The following is an 18,076-nucleotide window of genomic DNA, read 5'->3' on the forward strand; positions in this document are numbered from 1 at the left end:
GAGGAGGCGGAGGAGGAAGCGAGGAAGGCAGGCCGGCAGCTCCCCGCCCGGCGGCCGCCCCGCCGAGAGCGCCTCTCCTGCCCCGGCGGCCGCCCGCGCCTCGCGCCCAGTAAGTGCCGCTGCAGCCGTCGGGGGGGGGGCAGCGCCGGCCCAGTCCCGGGGAGGAAACCCCCCCCCCGCGGGCGGCATTTTCCGGGCTGGGGGGCGCCGAGCGAGCCCGGGCGGGGGTCCTTCTGGGGGGCCAGAGGGAGAAAACCCCCCCCCGGGGAATCGGAGCGCAGGGCTTCTTGCAACGGGGCGGGGGCGCCGGGCGGGGCTGGGCCCTGCAGCTGCGGGCGGGGCTCCCGGCCGGGCCTTGCTGCGTCCCCCGCGGGCTCCGGGTGGGCAGGAGGGCGGCGGGCGGCTGGAGCAGCAGCCCCGGGCGGGGTCGGGACGAAGCCGGAGCAGCCGCGGCGGGCGAGGTTAGTGGGGGGGGGCTCCTCTGCCTCCGCCCCGGCTGGGAGTCTCCACGGGGGGGGGTGTATATGGGAGGCGATGGGCGCGTGCCAGGCTGGGTGGGGGGGCGGAAAGACACCCCCGCCTCGTTTCTGCAAGCAACCCTCCCCGCTGCGGGATTTATGGGGAGGGGGATCCGCTGGCTGTCCCCGCGGGTGGGAGCCCAGCCGCCTCCAGACTTCCATCCTTCCCAGGTAGGTAAAACGAGGACCCAGATTGTTGGGGGCAATTAAGCTGACTTTGTAATAATGCCGCTTGGGGTGTGTGTGAAAGCCCTAATAAGCAGGCATATACATAGAATGAAGGCTACTGCCAAGCTTGTAAGCCGCCCTGAGTCTTCGGAGAAGGGCGGGATATAAATGGAATTAAAATAAATAAAATAAATAAATAAATAAATGCCCGCGCTGGACAAGCTGCCCGTCCAGGCATGTCATCGCCCCCCCCCTCCCCGGGCTTTTCGCCCGTCCCCCCCCCACACGAAGGGGGCTCTGAAATTCCCTATCCCCATGGGACCTTCTCCGAATCCTAACCCTGTGCCTGAGCTATGGGATGGGGGTGTGTGTGATAGGGCATATCAGGACACCCCCCCCTGCCCGTTTCCCGCCACCCCGCAGCCAGGGGGCTCCTCCAGGACCTCACCCAGCTGTTCCAAGCGATCTGCCGTTTCCATTTGGGGCGTCACATCTGAGCATGAACACCGGTGGGCTCGTGCATCCGCCTCCCACCCCTTCCCCTATTTTCTGAACTACAGGTAGTCTTCGACTTATGTCCGCAATCGTAACCGGAGCTTACTCTGTTAAGCCAGTCTGCGGTTACGTGAGTTGTACCCACTTTGACAACCTTTATTGCCAAGGTTCTTAAGCGAATCGCTGCTGTTGTTAAGTGAATCGTGGGTCATTGAGGGAATCTGGCTTCCACAGTTGACTTGGTTTGTCGGAAGCCGGCTGGGAAGGTTGCAGATGTGCCGGTTCCCAAGTGCCCAAATTTGGTCACATGACCATGGTCCATGGGGATGTTGACACGGTCGTAAGTGCGAGATTTGGTCATAAGTCACTTTTTTCAGCGCCGCTGTGGCTTCGAACAGACACTAAACAAATGGTTGTAAGTCGAGGCTACCTGCCTTAATTACAATGCAGCCGTCAGTTTGAACGTTGAAAATTTATGCTGTGCTTGAGTAATTTGCCCACAGGCCCTGTTAAAAGGATAACCAAACAAACCACTTTATGACTTTGTGCTTACAGTTTAGTGCATGTTGGTTTGGTCAACATTCATTAAACTATAGCAAAGCATTGATCTATAACTCAGCAAAGCCATAAGTTATTATCGTCATTAATTAGAACGAAGGAGAGATTTCCTAACGCGGAACAGCGTGCCTTCAAAAATGGTAGGTGCTCCATCATTGAAGGCTTTCAAAAAGAGACTGGACACTTAATTGTCTAGAATGGTGCAGGGCAGAGGTCCCCAACCTTTTGGGCACCAGGGACCAGTTATGTGGGGAGAGGTTTTCCACGGACCAGAAGGTGCGTGGTTTTGTGTGCTGCCTGCATCTCGCGGATGGGGCTTTGTTTGTGCAGACCAGTTGCTGACATGCCACGGATTGGGACCAGGGTTGGACCTCTGAGGTCCTTCCAACTCTTATTATTCCATGTTCATGTCTTTGAGGCCTGTGTTTACACAAGGCCACCAACCTAAGCTAAGCTATTTTCTAGATTGCTTGCACAATCTATGGGACCCTCCACCAAGCCAGTGGGCTGCATTCAGACAGCCGAGCTGACCTATCAAGTGAATACCCAGCTGAGCACAGGTTGTTTGAAAAGTCAGCTTCTCCACTCTCCAAACATGTCAGATAAAATCGGGCATCTCCTGAAAAGTTAAAAAAAGATAGCAATTGCAAAGAAGGTCAACTGTTAGGCCCTTTTCAAACCATTCGGAGTGCCTTCCAAACAATTTTTCACTTTTAAGCAAAACAGGGTTGAATAATTTTCATTGCTTTCTCTTTTTTTACCCATTTTTAAAACATTTATGTATTTTTAGCTTTCCCATGATTTATTTTCTACCACTCTGGAGATAAAACATACAACACAAAAGCTAAATAACATCTACAGTAATAGGTTCCCAAGAAAAAGCAAAGGGCCCAAACCCTGGAATGGAGGTTTTGAGTTTTTGTCTTGCAATCTATCCCAAGGCTTCACATAGGCAGCATATCAATGTGTTTGCAATAAATACATAAATATTTATAAATAGACATAAAGAGCTATTTCTTTAGCCCTTGATCTTCACTCAGGCCTGTAGCAAGGGGAAATGAGACCCCTTAATTCATCACAGTAGCCACCTTTCACATTTTCCTTAATTGTAATTTCTTTGATTGGGTGTCAGCTTCCCAGAATTGATGAGAATCAGTGACATACAAGTGTAATAATAATACAGGTAGTTCTCGACTTACAATAATTCATTTAGTGACTGCTCAAAGTTACAACAGCACTGAAAAAAGTAACTTATGACTGTTTTTCAGTTTCAACCTTTGAAGCATCCCCATGATTACGTGATCCAAATTCAGAGGGTTGGCACTGGTTCATACTCATGACAGCTGTGGTGTCCCAGGGTCATGCGATCAACGTTTGCAATCTTCTGACAAGCAAAGTCAATGGGGAAGCCAGATTCACTTAACTGCTATTAACTTATCAACTAGATTGATTCACTTAACAACTGTGGCGGGGAAGGCCATAAAATGGGACAAAACTCACTTAACAACAGAAATTTGGGGCTCAGTTATGGTTGTAAGTCAAGGATTACCTGTAAGAGTAATAATGATAGGTGGATAAAAATGCCAGATACAGTCTAAACATCTGGCTGACTGTGCAGCAAAACATAATAACAACCAGCTAAAGTATTGGTAGCTATGATTTACATTGTTGTGAACAGATAATAATATGATGATTTCTTTAATATTATTAAACAACATCTGCCTCTCCCAGGTCCTTGGGAAGGAGTCGAGAGGTGGACAAAAATACCAAATCCAGTCTAACATCTGGCTGATTCTGACCAACCATAATAATAATACAAAGTGGACTTAATACTGTACCCCAGAGGGCTAGGCTGGAGCATGAGCACAATTCAGAAATAAGAGAAAGAATGATCAGTGGTCGTCGGAATTCCCAGAAGATCCCTTGTCCACCACTGGACATCCTTCCTTGAACATCCCAAAGGAATCTATAATGCTGGTAGGCCAATAGCTCACCTGTTATAAGACAGCTTTCCAAACATCTGAAGATGTTCTCCAGCTTTTTGAGTGATTCCTGGGTCAGAATGGAAGGAGGCAGCTGAAAGTTCTTGAAAGAAGGACACAGGCTAGAGGTGGCCTCTTTAGTACCATAGGGTTTTGATGAATTTCTTTTCCAGAGTCCAAGATGTGTGATGGCATCAGCCATGAAGACTGAGCAACCCGCCCTGGAAATCTTTGAGACGGCCGAGTGCCAGGAAAATGTGGTGGCGGCCGAGGAGACGGTCAAGCTGGAGCCATATTACGTGGAGAGATATTCATGGAGTCATCTGAAGAAGCTCCTGGCAGATACCAGGAAGTATCACAGCTGCCTGATGGCCAAGGCGCCCCACGACTTCACATTTGTGAAGAGGAACGATCCAGAATGTCCTCATTCGTACCGGATGTACTATCTGGGTGAGTTGAGTGTCTCCAAGGGCCAGGATTTTAGGCACCGACTCTTTCAAAGCCATGCTGGCTTGCATTGTGTCCACTGTAACAAAGAGAAGGACATGATAGCAGTCTTCCAGTACTGGCTGACAGAGAGAAGAGGGGGTGTCGACCTATTCCCCAAAGCATCTGTGGGCAAGACAAGAAATAACAAATGGAAACTAATCAAGGAGAGAAGCAACCTAGAACTAAGGAGAAATCTCCTGACAGTGAGAACATTTAAACAGTGGAACAGCTTGCTTTCAGAAATTGTGGGTGCTCCATCACTGGAGGCTTTTAAAAAGAGACTGGACGGCTGTTTATCTGAAATGGTATAAGGTCTCCTGCCACTGCAGGGGGGTTGGACTAGAAGATCTCCAAAGTCCCTTGCAACCCTATGAGCTGTTCTGTTCCAGCCTGCTACCGGCCCTGCAGAAATGTCAGGGACAACCCCTTTTCAAAAGTCAATAGGCTGAAAGTAAGCCAGCCAAATTTATTTACACAAAGCAAACGAAACAGATCCAAAAAAGAGCAAAACAAAATACTAACCACGACTAAATCAGAAGCTGTTCAAACGGTTGCCTTCAGCAACCAGCACCTCCCACACATTCCCCTTTTAAACACAGTTTCAAGGCGTGGCTTCTCTTTGCCTCCTCCCGAGGTGCCTCATTGCCCTCCTCCTTTGTTCACTCCGGCTTGTCTGCCTCCTGCTTCGGGCATCCTTGAACAAAGCCAGCTGTGAATCATCCTCTTCCAATCTTTCAGGCTCACACAGCTGGGTCTGAGGAGGAACAAGATGGGAGGGGCCTGGCTGAGAGCTCTGCGATGCCTCAGAACTTTCCTCTGCAGGCTCTCCAATCCCCTCCTCCTTCTCCTCCTCCTCCTCCTCAGAATTGTCCGATTCAGCTGCCGAACTCACAGGCTGACACTGAATCACAACATGAGCTTCAGACAGAATGGTGGATGAATAGATAGGACCTAAAAAATGGAAAGAACATTTCCTCCATTTATTAAAACGTTATTTATGCGCAGGACTAATGGTTGTCTCCTGTTATTTATTTGTGTGCTCCTTTGCCGTGGAACCTACAAGCCAACACAGTCTGTTGTAGGCCAGACTGTAGGCCCACGGTAAATAAGATGAAAACGAAGAACGGCATGATCAACCAAAACACCTGTAAAGAAAGACCAACATCCATTTGAAAAACCAATCATTGAATAAGGGGTCCATCATATAATAATAGAGTTGAAAGGGACCTTGGAGGTCTTCTAGTCCAATCTCCTGCTCAAGCAGGAGACCCTATTGTGGGGTCAGTTCTTCCAGAGCTACATTTCATGTCTGGCTCTCCTCTTCAATAAACTACAACCTTCTTTCTAAAGCAGTTGCCATGTTGTCTATTCCCGGCTTGGACTGAACCATGATGAAGAGTTTTCCTTCAACACTACCATTCTGGATAAATGGCTGTCCAGTTACCATTCTTTTGAAATAGTCACATTCTGGCTTGGGGGTAGAGTTTAAGAGGCTTAAAAAGAGTCAGGGTAGGGGGCACATAAATCGGGGGGTGGGTGCGTGTGGATGGTGTTCCAGTGGACTGTTGCCATGAGAAAAAAAGTTCCATTTCCTAGATTCCACCAGGAAACACAAGTTTAATTGAAGGGATCTGGAGCAAGTGGATGGAGCAGGTTCCTAGATAATCTCATTATAATGATATAAATAATTACTTTGCTGCTTTGTATCATCCACAGTGTTCTTGATTTTTCTTTATCTTAATAAATTGAAGTAGTAGTTGAAAAGAAAGTCAGAACAGTATCTAGAATAAAGAGGTTTCACGTATGAAGGCTGCAGAAACAGGTCTTTTTGTAGGGAAAAGAATTCAGACCCGGGTCGATAGAGATGCTCTGAACCAGCCAGGAAGCCTCGTCTCTCTAAAAAAGCACTGAGCAACTGCCCGCTGAACTTTTATTCACCTCCTTTCTCTGAATACCAAATACAACATTACATAAACCCCATCAATCTCAAAAAAATAGGATACATAGTGATAATTGGATACGTAGTGAGAACTTCTCAGGTGCCTATGAGATCATTACAAAAACAAGATACTAAAAGATATATGTGAAAGCTCTATCATAGCGTTTCCCAAACCTCCCACATGCCATCCTGTGCGAACCAGGAGAGCGTGCTCATCACTGTAATTCACGTAGAGGCCGATAAGAAACATCTGGGAAAGCTGAAGGTTGGGAGGCCAAAAGCTGGCCGTTCCCACATCTTTTCAGGATGTGTTCATTTTGTGGAATTGGCTGTTCCCCCCCCCCCCATCCCCAAATTTATCTATCAAACTTGTATGCTCTCCATCTCGCCAAAAGCCTCTCTAGGCAGTTTCAAAGGCAACTCTATGCTTCTCATATCCACCTTTTGCTGAGTCTTTCCAAAGATGCTTGGAAATGCAGATCCACAATACTGAGGGCCATCTGGTGTAGTTCTTTTTTATCTGAAGAGCTGTTCTATTTTTCTTATGATGACTCAGTAGAGTAGAACAGAAAAGAACAGAATAGACCTGAACAGAATACAGTAGGCTAGGGTAGAGTAGAATAAAAAATTTATTGTCACTTTAAATGTACACTAATCAGCATACATTAAAATGAAATTTTGTTGCATTCAGCTGTCAAACGGTAACCACCTCCAATATACACTACATAAACATGACAAAAGGTTATGCATATACTCACATACACACATATGTGTAACACAGAAACAACACAGTCTAGTTTGGATGTATACACGGCGACAGAAAAAAACGAATCCTGTGAATGTACAAGACGGATTGCATAAGGAACAAAAAGCTGTTGCATAATCTAGTAGTCCTGCTATAAATACTTCAAAGCTCTTGTGATATTAGAAATTTTTATTTGGCTGTTCTGGGTCTGGATAGGTCTCTGGGTCTGCATGGGATGTAACCACTAGCAAATAAATGCATTTATAAATCAACTGGCACTTGCTGGTTTTTAAGTCCATATGACAATTTTGGCTTGGGATTCTGGTAGCAAGAAGAAAAATTCAGTATGTTTTTCCCTTTCTTTCTTACTAATTAGCCATGTCTGGTGAAAACAGGGAAAACACCCTTTTTTATTCCGAAATCCCCAAAACGGTAAACAAGGCTGCCATTCTTATGCTGTCTTGGAAGCCACTTTTAGACCTTTTTCAGGTATGTCATTTGGTTATTTCTTCCCTCTTTCATCCCTCCTCTTTTTCCCTGTCCTAAAGGTGAACTACAACTCCCATCTGAATCACCGGTACCAAGGTCAGGGGTCAAAAAAGTCAAGATGGTGGCTGCAACCCAGGGCTTCAGTCACAGGGTTGCAGCCACCATCTTGACTTTTTTGACCTCTCCTCCCTTCCGGATGCCTGTCAAGCTGCAGTGATCAGTTGAAAGCATTGTCCCAAGATTTGTGCTAGATATCTTGGTAATGCTAACAGGTTCTTGTTGCTGGCTACTGTCTTCACTTATTAAACATGCAAAGCACTTTCTCCTTGGCTGCGTTTAGTTTTAATCATTTAGCATTTGTTCTGAGTTGTTTGAAGGTTTTGGTATCAGCTTTGATATCAGGAAGAAGCTTAACAGATTAGCAGAATTGGAGCTTGGGGGGTCTTCTAGTCCAACCCCTTAATTATCAATTGCTTAAATAAAAGCAGCTTTTTTTGAAGTAATTCTGATGAAGTTAAGTAATACTACAAGATCTCTTTGAAATAATTGAGAGCTCTGGCACATCATCCATAGTTGATGCAGAAAATAAGGACCTTGATGGAGACATAAATAGTTCTTGACTTACGACTGATCACTTAGTGACACTGCACTCAGAGGCAAAGATGGATTTGATTACATCCTCGTGAGTTGTGAAAATAACGAAGAACTGCAAGAGAAAGCCTAGGAAAATTATTTCAAACTGGTAAAGGAAGTCCTCGACTTACGAATATGTAGTTATTCAGAGTTTAAGGCCAAAGCAACAAGAGAGCATCCAGAAGCAGCCGAAGCAAGCATCCCCCTAATTCACTGGACTATCACAGGGGAGCAGATGCAGCATAATTAGACTCTTGTTATAGCCAGTGCAGGTAGTCCTGGACGTACAACCACAATTAAGGCCAACATTTTATGTTGGTAAGTGAGACATTTGTTAAGTACATTTTACCCCATTGTACAGGTTTTCTTGCCACGGTTGTTAAATGAATCACTGGAGTTGCTAAGTTAGCAACATGGTTGTTAAATAAATCTGGCTTCCCCGTTGACTTTGTTAGAAGGTTGCAAAAGGGGATCACATGAACCCTGGGACACTGCAGTCGTCATAAATAGGAGCCAGTTGCCAAGTGTCTGAATTTTGATCACGTGTCACGGATGCTGCAATGGTCATAAGTGTGAACAACGATCGTGTCACTATTTTTTCAGTGTCATTGTAATTTTGAATTGTCACTAAATGGATGGTTGTAAGTCAAGAACTATCTGCAATAAACAGTTTTGTTTTCCCGCACGTTCTTCTGACCCTGTCCTCTCATGTCAGGCCAGCCTGGATTATGGGATGTACTCACGAGAGGAAGAGTTGCTGCGGGAGAGGAAACGCATCGGCACCGTTGGGATCTCTTCCTACGATTATCACCGGGAAAGTGGCACATTTTTATTCCAAGCCGGCAGTGGGATCTATCATGTCAAAGATGGTGGCCCAAATGGGTTTACGGTGAGTGGTTGTGGCAAATTGTTGTTCCTTGCTGGTAGCATTGGGCAAAATAATTTAATACCACTTTATAATGCCTTGGTAAGACTACACTTGGAATACTGCATCCAGCTTTGGTCACCACCATGCAAAAAAGACATTGAGACTTTAGAAAGAGTACAGAGAAGAGCAACAAAGATGATTGGGGGACTGGAGGCTAAAACATAAGGAACGGTTGCTGGAATTGGTTATGTCTAGTTTAATGAAGAGAAGGACCAGGGGTGACATTATAGCAGTCTTCCAATATCTCAGGGGCTGCCCAAAAGAAGAGGGAGTCAAGCTATTCTCCAAAGCACCTGAAAGCAGGACAAGAAGCAACAGATGGAAACTAGTCAAGGAGAGAAGCAACCTAGAACTAAGGAGAAATTTCCTGACAGAACAATTAATCAGTGGAACAACCTGCCTCCAGAAGTTGTGAATGCTCCAACACTGGAAGTTTTTAAGAAGAGACTGGACAGTCACTTGTGTGAAATGGTAGGGTTTCCTGCCTGAGCAGGGGGTTGGACCGGAAGACCTCCAAGGTCCCTTCCAGCTCTATTCTGTTATACCAAGAGACTGGACAACCATTTGTCTGAAATGGTATAGGGTTTCCTGCCTGAGCAGGGGTTGGTCTAGAAGACCTCCAAGGCTCCTTCCAACTCTGCTATTCTATTCTGTTCTATTCTACTCTAGTCTAGTCTAGTCTACCGTACTCCACTCCACTCCATTCCATATTTTCTATTCTATTCTGTTCTGTTCTGTTCTATTCTTCTACTCTACTCTACTCTTATTCTGTCCTATCCTTTTCCTATTTCTATTACCATTTGAGGGTTTCTTGCCTGAGCAGGGGTTGGATGCTCTTTCTGGAGAAGCAGGAAGAAAAATTCTATCATAAACATTGGAGAAGGACCTGGATGGTTCTCCTTCTCTCCGAACCTCCAACTATCATTTCCTGCTGGAGCTTTGGAGCAGACTTGCTGCTTGATTATTATTATGATTATAATTGGTTACATAGTGTGTCAAATATTTAGACTGAATTTGGCATTTTTATCCATCTATCGAGTCCTTCTGTTATTATTATTTATTTACAGTATAAAGGTAAAGGTTGCCCCGCACATGCATGCTAGTCGTTTCCGACTCTAGGGACCGGTGCTCATCTCCGTTTCAAAGCCGAAGAGCCAGCGCTTGTCCGAGGACATCTCCGTGGTCACGTGGCTGGCATGACTAGACACCAAAGGCACACAGAACGCTGTTACCTTCCCACCGGAGTGGTCCCTGTTTTTCCACTTGCATTTTTACGTGCTTTCGAACTGCTAGGTTGGCAGAAGCTGGGACAAGTAACAGGCGCTCACTCTGCTACGCGGCACTCAGGATTTGACCTGCCAAACTGCCAATCTTCTCATCGACAAGCTCAGCATCCTAACCCACTGAGCCACCACGTCCCTTACATTTATAGTATATCCCACCTTTATTATTTCTCATAAATAACTCAAGGCAGCGGACATACTTAATACTATTTCCTCTTCCTGTTTTCCCCACAACAATGGCAGTAGCACTTAGATGTATATACCATTTCCTCATGCTTTGCTATGTGGTTTACAGAGTCAGCATCTTGCTGACTCTGTGAAAACAAAGGGGGCTTTGTTTTCACACGTAGGGTTTATGTTCTCCAGCCTTCAGAAGGTATCAGGTAGCTGGCCTATCCTGTTCAACGTCTCATCTTGAGCTGCTCTTTATTTCACACAATGATCCAGGAGGAGCAAGTACGTAGTTCAAAAGAGCCCTTTCCGTGTTCTTTTATCATTACAGCAACAGCCTTTGCAGCCCAGTCTGGTTGAGACCAGTTGCCCTAATATTCGGATGGATCCGAAAATCTGCCCAGCAGACCCCAACTGGATTGCCTTTATTCACAGCAACGATATCTGGATCTCCAATCTGGCGACCCAAGAAGAGTGGAGGTTAACTTTTGTACATAAAGGTGATGCTGGCTAATCCATGGTTTGTTGAATGATGGTTTGTTAAAGCCTTGGTGGAGCAGTGGGCTAATGCCTCCTTCAGTAACACCAGCTGCCTGCAATTAGTGCAGGTTCGAGTCCCACCAGGCTCAAGGTTGACTCAGCCTTCCATCCTTCCGAGGTAGGTAAAATGAGGACCCAGATTGTTGGGGGCAATTAAGCTGACTTTGTAATAATGCCGCTTGGGGGTGTGTATGAAAGCCCTAATAAGCAGGCATATACATAGAATGAAGGCTACTGCTAAGCTTGTAAGCCGCCCTGAGTCTTCGGAGAAGGGCGGGATATAAATGGAATTAAAAAAAAAAAGTAGAATTGACTGGGTTTGGAAAAATGAGTGATACTTTGGATTAGCATGGTGGATGACCCAAACTTTCCTCTCAAAGCCAGATAGCTGTAGAACTATTAATGGCAGCTGAATTGATCAAACCGTGACTTATTTTCTTGTCCTGATTAGGTTTCCTTCTGATTTTAAATCATGGTTGGGTTTTCCAAATGAAGCCATCCTTGTCTGAATGTTTATTGGGGAGTTTCCAGCTTGAGTTCTCCTGTGTGCTGCCTTCGGATTACCAGTGTATTGCGTATTACTTAAAGTTTAAACTCAACTAGAGGTTGTCCTTGACTTACAACAGTGTAACGGAGCCTACACATCCCGGACATAGTTCAGGGTGGTCATAAATTGGGTGATCCAGATGACCGATCAGATTTTATGAGCTTTTTTGCAGCGGTCGTAAACGCTGGTTTTTCAGTAAAATGCTTGTAAAACACGAACCATTTGACGCTGCAAATGGCTATAAATGCCGTCCAGTTGCCAACACCCAACATGGGAATTGTGACCGCAGGAGGTGCAGCCATTGGATCTTAGCAATTCTGGGCAGCATCCTGGACATTTTGCAGATTGCAACAGTTGTTTAATCTCCCTCCTTTTGCCTCTTATGTTGCCTGCACAGAACTTGCCAGCATTGAAGAGGATCCCAAGTCTGCTGGAGTTGCTACCTTTGTGCTGCAGGAGGAGTTTGACAGATACACAGGCTACTGGTGGTGCCCAGCCGCTGAGCCAAGTAAGTGACCAAGGTGTGCAGCTCAAGAAGTTGACTTAACTTCCCTGATGTCAGCCATCCCACCTTGGCCTTTAGAACAAAAAGAAGCTTGAACTCATGTTTAGTAAAAACACACTTTACTAAAGGTAGAATTCTTTATTGGCCAAGTGTGGTTGGACACCCAAGGAATTTGTCTCCGGTGCATAAACTCTCAGTGTACATACAAGTAATAATGAATCTTGGCAGAAGAACACAAGTAGTCCTGTCGCCTAAGAAATCATTTGAAGCTCCAGTGGACCTACCTGGGGAAAATTTATAAACTGGGTTCAAAGTTCCAATGGTCCCCCCAGCCGTCATGACCACACATCAGGGACTCAGCAATTTTCAGCTGTATTTATAGCTGTTTGGGATGTTCTGCGGCCATGAGACTGATTTACAATGGGTTTTTTTTTTTCAAAAACTAGCATTTATGTCCAGTTTTTGGCAAACGCCCAGAGCAATCCATTGACAACCAAGACATGTGGTTTACAATTGCTGCAGACAATGTAATAAATGTCGCCAGTTACGACTGTGATAGAGAGGCTTCATTATAGTCACAACTTAAAAGACTATGTACGTAAGGTGCTAAGCTTGTTTTAATCTGGACTTGCTAGTTGGCTGGGTTTGTGTTATGGCTTTTATGTCTAGCCCAGGGGTAGGCAACGGTTGGCTCTTTTATGAGTTGTGGACTTCAACTCCCAGAATTCCTGAGCCAGCCATGCTGAGGGGAAAGGGAGAGGGCCGTAGTTCCCCCATGCTGGCTCAGGAATTCTGGGAGTTGAAGTCCACGAGCCATAAAAGAGCCAAGGTTGCCTACCCTTAGCCTAATGAAGAGAGGGACTACAGATGACATGATAACCGTCTTCCAATATTGGAACGTCTGTCACAGAAAAGAGGGGGTCGACCTATTCTCCAAAGAACCTGAAGGCAGGACAAGAAGTAACAGGTGGAAGATCATTAAAGAGAAATTAAGGAGAAATTTCCTGACATGGGAACAATTAACCAGTGAAACAACCTGCCTCCAGATGTGGTAGTGCTTCATCACTGGAGGTTTTTAAGAAGAGACTGGACAACCATTTGTCCGGAATGGTATAGGGCAGGGGTGTCAAACTCAATTTCATTGAGGGCCGCATCAGCATTGCAGTTGCCCTCAAGGGGCCGGGTGGGTATGGCCAGGGTGGGCGTGGCCTGCTGGGTGGGCGTGGCTAGAGTGCGTATGGCCTACTGGGTGGGCGTGGCCAGCTCTACATGGTTCGCATCAAGGGTGCCTATGGGGGCCTGGGCAGGAGTGGGACAGATCTGAGGGTCTCTGGCAGGAGGAGGGTCTCTGGGCCAGGGCCAAGGCAGTGGCGGCCGTTCCCTCACTGTTTCCAGGATGGCTTCGCAGGCCGCATGAAACCACTTCGCGGGCCGGATCCGGCCCCCGGGCCTTGTGTTTGACATGTCTGGTATAGGATCTCCTGCTTGAGGAGGGGGTTAGACTAGAACAGGGGTGTCAAACTGCCAGCCCGCGGGCCGGAGCATCACAGAGAAACCACGTCCATTCCATTTTCTGCAATGGGAAAAAGTTCCAATACGTCGCGCGACGTCACGTGACGTCGCGAGTTTGACATGCCTGGACTAGAAGATCTCCAAGGTCTCTTCCAATCCTATTATTCTATGTATTCTGAAGCCACATTTGCCATCCTGCCAGTTCTGCAACACCCCCCCCCCCCAAAAAAAAACCAAATCTTTGGATTCTGATATAAATCTTGCCTTTTCTCCCAAACCTCATGATGGCTCTGCTTGACCCTTTCTTATTCTTGACTCACGATAATCTTGAGAGGTAGCATAGCCACTAAGATGGCTTCTGCGTCAAAGGATGCAATTGGCTCTTGGTCTCAACCCTCCTAGTTTAAATCTTTGACCAGAATGCTGGTTTGCTGTAGCCAACTAGGATCAGAGGCACCAGGTTTCAAAGTTGGGCTGTCTCTTGGAAGGCAAACCATCAGACAGAAGCTGATGGGGAGGAGTCAGATACATTGGCCTTTCTTTGGGTGTCTCTCTTGGTAGTTGCTGACGGAGGAAAAATTCTTAGAATTCTCTATGAAGAAAACGACGAGTCAGAGGTGGAAGTTATTCATGTCACATCCCCCATGTTGGAAACCAGGAGGACGGATTCTTTTCGGTATCCCAAGACAGGTGAGAGAACCTGGTGGGACATTCCAGAAAGGGCCCAGTGTTTCTCAACCTCAGCCACTTCAAGAGGTGTGCTGGCTAGAGAATTCTGGGAGTTGAAGTCCACACCTCTTGAAGTAGCTGAGGTTGAGAAACATTGCCCTAAGCATCAGAATGTGGATACCAACTGACCTTGGAAAACAAACATAATCAGGAGCCTTTAATTCAGGGGTCTTCAAACTTGGCCCTTTTATGGCTTGTGGACTTCAAGTCCTAGAATTACTTAGCCAGGCACGCTGGCTGAGGAATTCTGGGAGTTGAAGTCCATAAGTCATAAAAGGGCCAAGTTTGAAGACCCCTGCTTTAATTCCTCTGTAACTCATAATGTTTTTTTTCTCTTATAGGTACTGCAAATCCCAAAGTCACTTTCAAGTTATCTGAAATAACTGTTGATTCGGATGGCAGAGTAAGCCTGCTCTGTTTTTTTTCTCGAATAAATGTCTATAGTGTGATGCCTTGTCAATAGTGTGATGCCTGGTTGAACTGTGGTGCGTTGAATCCACTCTAGTGTCCTGAGTCACAAAAGTGCCTTGCTATAAACCATAGTTTGGTTCCCCATTGCACAAAGCCACAGAGTGGTTGATTTGGCCTTGGGGCTGATGACTTAGCATAGACAAGCCATTCTGGCTTATAGGGTAATGAGTGGTGATTACAAACTAGGGCTTAATAATGTGATGCTGTGGGACATGAGAAGTTATGGCTTAATTCGAAAAGCACGCCCAGCCACCTGGTCAGGTCCTAGATGAGAAAGAAGAGACTTGTCACAAAGACAGGACAAGGAAACTTTTGGGGATTAAAAATTGGTTAGAGTGGGTGAGGCAATCATGTCAAAGTGTTATCAACTTGAAGATCTTTGCAACTTGAAGATACAAGTTGCAAGAAAAAGAGTGTGAACCCTTTGGGATTACGTGGAGTTTTGCATGAATTGGCCATAAAATGTGCTCTAAACGTCATGTAAGTCACAACAATAGAAAAACACAGTCTGCTTAAAATAATACTACACAAACATTAGCTGTTGTCATGTTTTAATTGAACATAAGATGGAAACATTCACAGTGCAGGGTGGAAAAAGTATGTGAACCTTTGGACTTAATAACTGGTTGACCCTCCTTTGGCAGCAATAACCTCAACCAAACGTTTCCTGTAGTTGCAGATCAGACCTGCACAACGATCTGGAGTAATTTTGGACCACTCCTCTTCACAAAACTGTTTCAGTGTAGCAATATTCTTGGGATGTCTGGTGTGAATCACTGTCTTAAGGTCATGCCACAGCATTTCAATCGGGTTGAGGTCAGGACTCTGACTGGGCCACTCCAGAAGGCGTATTCTGTTCTTTTTGAAGCCATTGTTTTGTTGAATTACTTGTATGCTTTGGGTCATTGTCCTGTTGCATCACCCATCCTCTGCGGACCTTCAGTTGGCGGACCAATGGTCGTACGTTTTCCTGCAAAATGCCCTGATAAACTCTGGAATTCATTTTCTCATCAATGACAACAATCCGTCCAGGCCCTGAGGCAGCAAAGCAGCCCCAAACCATGATGCTCCCTCCGCCATGTTTTACAGTGGGGATGAGGTTTTGATGTTGGTGTGCTGTGCCTTTTTTTCTCCACACATAGTGTTGTGTGTTTTTCCCAAAAAACTCAATTTTGGTTTCATCTGTCCACAGTATATTTTGCCAGTAGTGCTGTGGAACATCCAGGTGCTCTTTTGCAAACTTCAAACGTGCTGCAATATTTTTTTTGGACAGCAATGGCTTCCTCTGTGGTGTCCTCCCATGTACTCCATTCTTGTTTAATGTTTTCCTTATTGTAGATGTTTTCAACAAAAATGTTAGCATGTGCCAGAGATTTCTGTAGGTCTTTAGCTGACACTCTAGGATTCTTCTTTACCTCATTAAGCATTATGCACTGTGCTCTTGCAGTCATTTTTACAGGACGACCACGCCTAGGGAGAGTAGCAACAGTGCTAAACTTTGTCCATTTGTAGACAGTCTGTCTTACCGTGGACACATGAACATCAAGGCTTTTGGAGATACTTTTGTAACCCTTTCCAGCTTCATGCAAGTCAACAATTCTTGATTGTAGGTCTTCTGAGAGCTCTTTTCTGCGAGGCATGGTTCACATCAGACAGTGCTTCTTGAGACCAGTAAACCCAAAACAGGTGTGTGTTTTTAAAGGGCAGGACGGCTGTCAGCAACACATCCAATATCATCACACTGGTTGGAGTCAAGGTTGGCTCACTCCTGGCTCCAATTAGCTCTTGGAGAAGTCATTAGGCTAGGGGTTCACATACTTTTTCCACCCTGCACTGTGAATGTTTCCATCTTATGTTCAATTAAAACATGACAACAGCTAATGTTTGTGTAGTATTATTTTAAGCAGACTGTGTTTTTCTATTGTTGTGACTTACATGATGTTTAGAGCGCATTTTATGGCCAATTCATGCAAAACTCCACGTAATCCCAAAGGGTTCACATACTTTTTCTTGCAACTGTATGTGGACTTCAGCTTCCAGAATTCCCCAACCAGTCCATACATCTTCAAGTTGCAAAGTTTGAAACACAAGTGTTATAGAAGGTCTGCAGGCAAGATAAGAATTTCCCTTCTGTTCCCTTCTTCTCTTTCTCCCTCCCTCCTGTCAATGTGGTTCGTAGCATCATACCAAATTTCAGGTGAAAACACTCGATTTTTTATGTTTCCTGTTTGAAAATAGCAACTTGTGCCACTATGTATGGCTGAGGAAACTCCAAGGAAAGCAAAAATGTAGGATTATGGGCATTGTTACAGATCATTCCTGCCCGACAGATTCAGAATAACATAATGGGAGGAAGTTAAGAGCCATACAAACTATGAAACCTCTGAAGGTTCCTGGAAAGAGATTATGACCCAAGTATATTATTATCCGGAATTTGTCCTTCATTTGGCATTCCATGCCTCTTAATATACTTTGGAGAAAGATACTGGTGGTTTTTCTAATTGGCATTTTTACCTCTTCCCTGAAGATTTTGGATGTTGTTGACAAAGAATTGGTCCAACCCTTTGAAATCTTATTCGATGCGGTAGAATATATCGCCAGAGCAGGATGGACACAAGACGGAAAATAGTACGTATTCTATCATTCCTCCATTTGCTCAGGTTTGGATTGGGCTGTTCTGAGCCCTGGTGTTTCAGAGCATCCTTGGGTTGGAAGGGAGCCTAGAGATCTTCTAGTCCACCCCTACAGCCAATGCGAGAACCCTCAGACCATCCCAGGCTGTCCAATCTTTTCTTGAATACACCTTCCGTGATTGAGGCCCCATAACTTCAGGAGGTTCCTTGTCCATCGGCTCAGATCCAGGAGATAAAGCATCAAGTAATATTGCACGATGGTGGCACCTTCTGGTTTCTGATTTCCCATTCCTTTCCGCTAGTGCCTGGGCCATCCTGCTGGATCGTTCTCAAACCCAGCTGCAGATTGCTTTGCTTCCCCAAGCCTTATTTATCCCCATGGAAGAGGACGCCATGGAGAGACAGAAATTAATTGATGCCGTGCCTGACTCCGTTACCCCTTTGATCGTTTACGAAGAAACAACAGACATCTGGATAAATGTAAGGATGTATTCCTTCAGGTTAGGCCTGCTAAAAGTTCTCTAGCTTTGGATGGAATTGTTGGGACGGAGTATAAGTCCAGAGAGATAGAGGAAGGAAATCAGCTAATGAAGTTTGACAAAAAAAGCTTTTTGATCAACAGGAAGAGTTGGTTAGCTGAATGAATGAATGAGCCTTTATTGTCAAAGTACAACCATGTATACACTGAGATTGGCTGAGCCTCCCTTCGTGCCCCCACCCCTCAGCTTACAGTGACACAAG

The 18,076-nt window shown here is 45.5% G+C and overlaps 1 protein-coding gene across 7 annotated transcripts in view; it reads left to right on the forward strand.

Moving 5' to 3' along the window:
* The first annotated feature begins 12 nt into the window (after positions 1-12).
* Positions 13-18,076, forward strand: part of DPP8 (dipeptidyl peptidase 8) — a 32,926-nt gene continuing 14,862 nt past the window's right edge. The window contains exons 1-10 of one of the 7 annotated variants that reach the window (XM_083371331.1): positions 13-109; positions 3,895-4,171; positions 7,271-7,383; positions 8,732-8,905; positions 10,730-10,898; positions 11,883-11,993; positions 14,064-14,192; positions 14,573-14,634; positions 17,230-17,330; positions 17,638-17,815. In XM_083371331.1, coding sequence (XP_083227457.1) covers positions 3,910-4,171; positions 7,271-7,383; positions 8,732-8,905; positions 10,730-10,898; positions 11,883-11,993; positions 14,064-14,192; positions 14,573-14,634; positions 17,230-17,330; positions 17,638-17,815 — 1,299 coding nt within the window. In that variant the 5' untranslated portion in view covers positions 13-109; positions 3,895-3,909. Of the gene's footprint in view, positions 110-621; positions 690-3,370; positions 3,717-3,894; positions 4,172-7,270; positions 7,384-8,731; positions 8,906-10,729; positions 10,899-11,882; positions 11,994-14,063; positions 14,193-14,572; positions 14,635-17,229; positions 17,331-17,637; positions 17,816-18,076 lie in introns of those variants that run through there. The other 6 variants (XM_083371333.1, XR_014493522.1, XR_014493523.1 and 3 more) reach the window with 6 other exon arrangements.

The sequence above is a fragment of the Vipera ursinii genome (genome assembly GCF_947247035.1).
Source record: "Vipera ursinii genome assembly, chromosome: 11".
Taxonomy (NCBI): Eukaryota; Metazoa; Chordata; class Lepidosauria; order Squamata; family Viperidae; genus Vipera; species Vipera ursinii.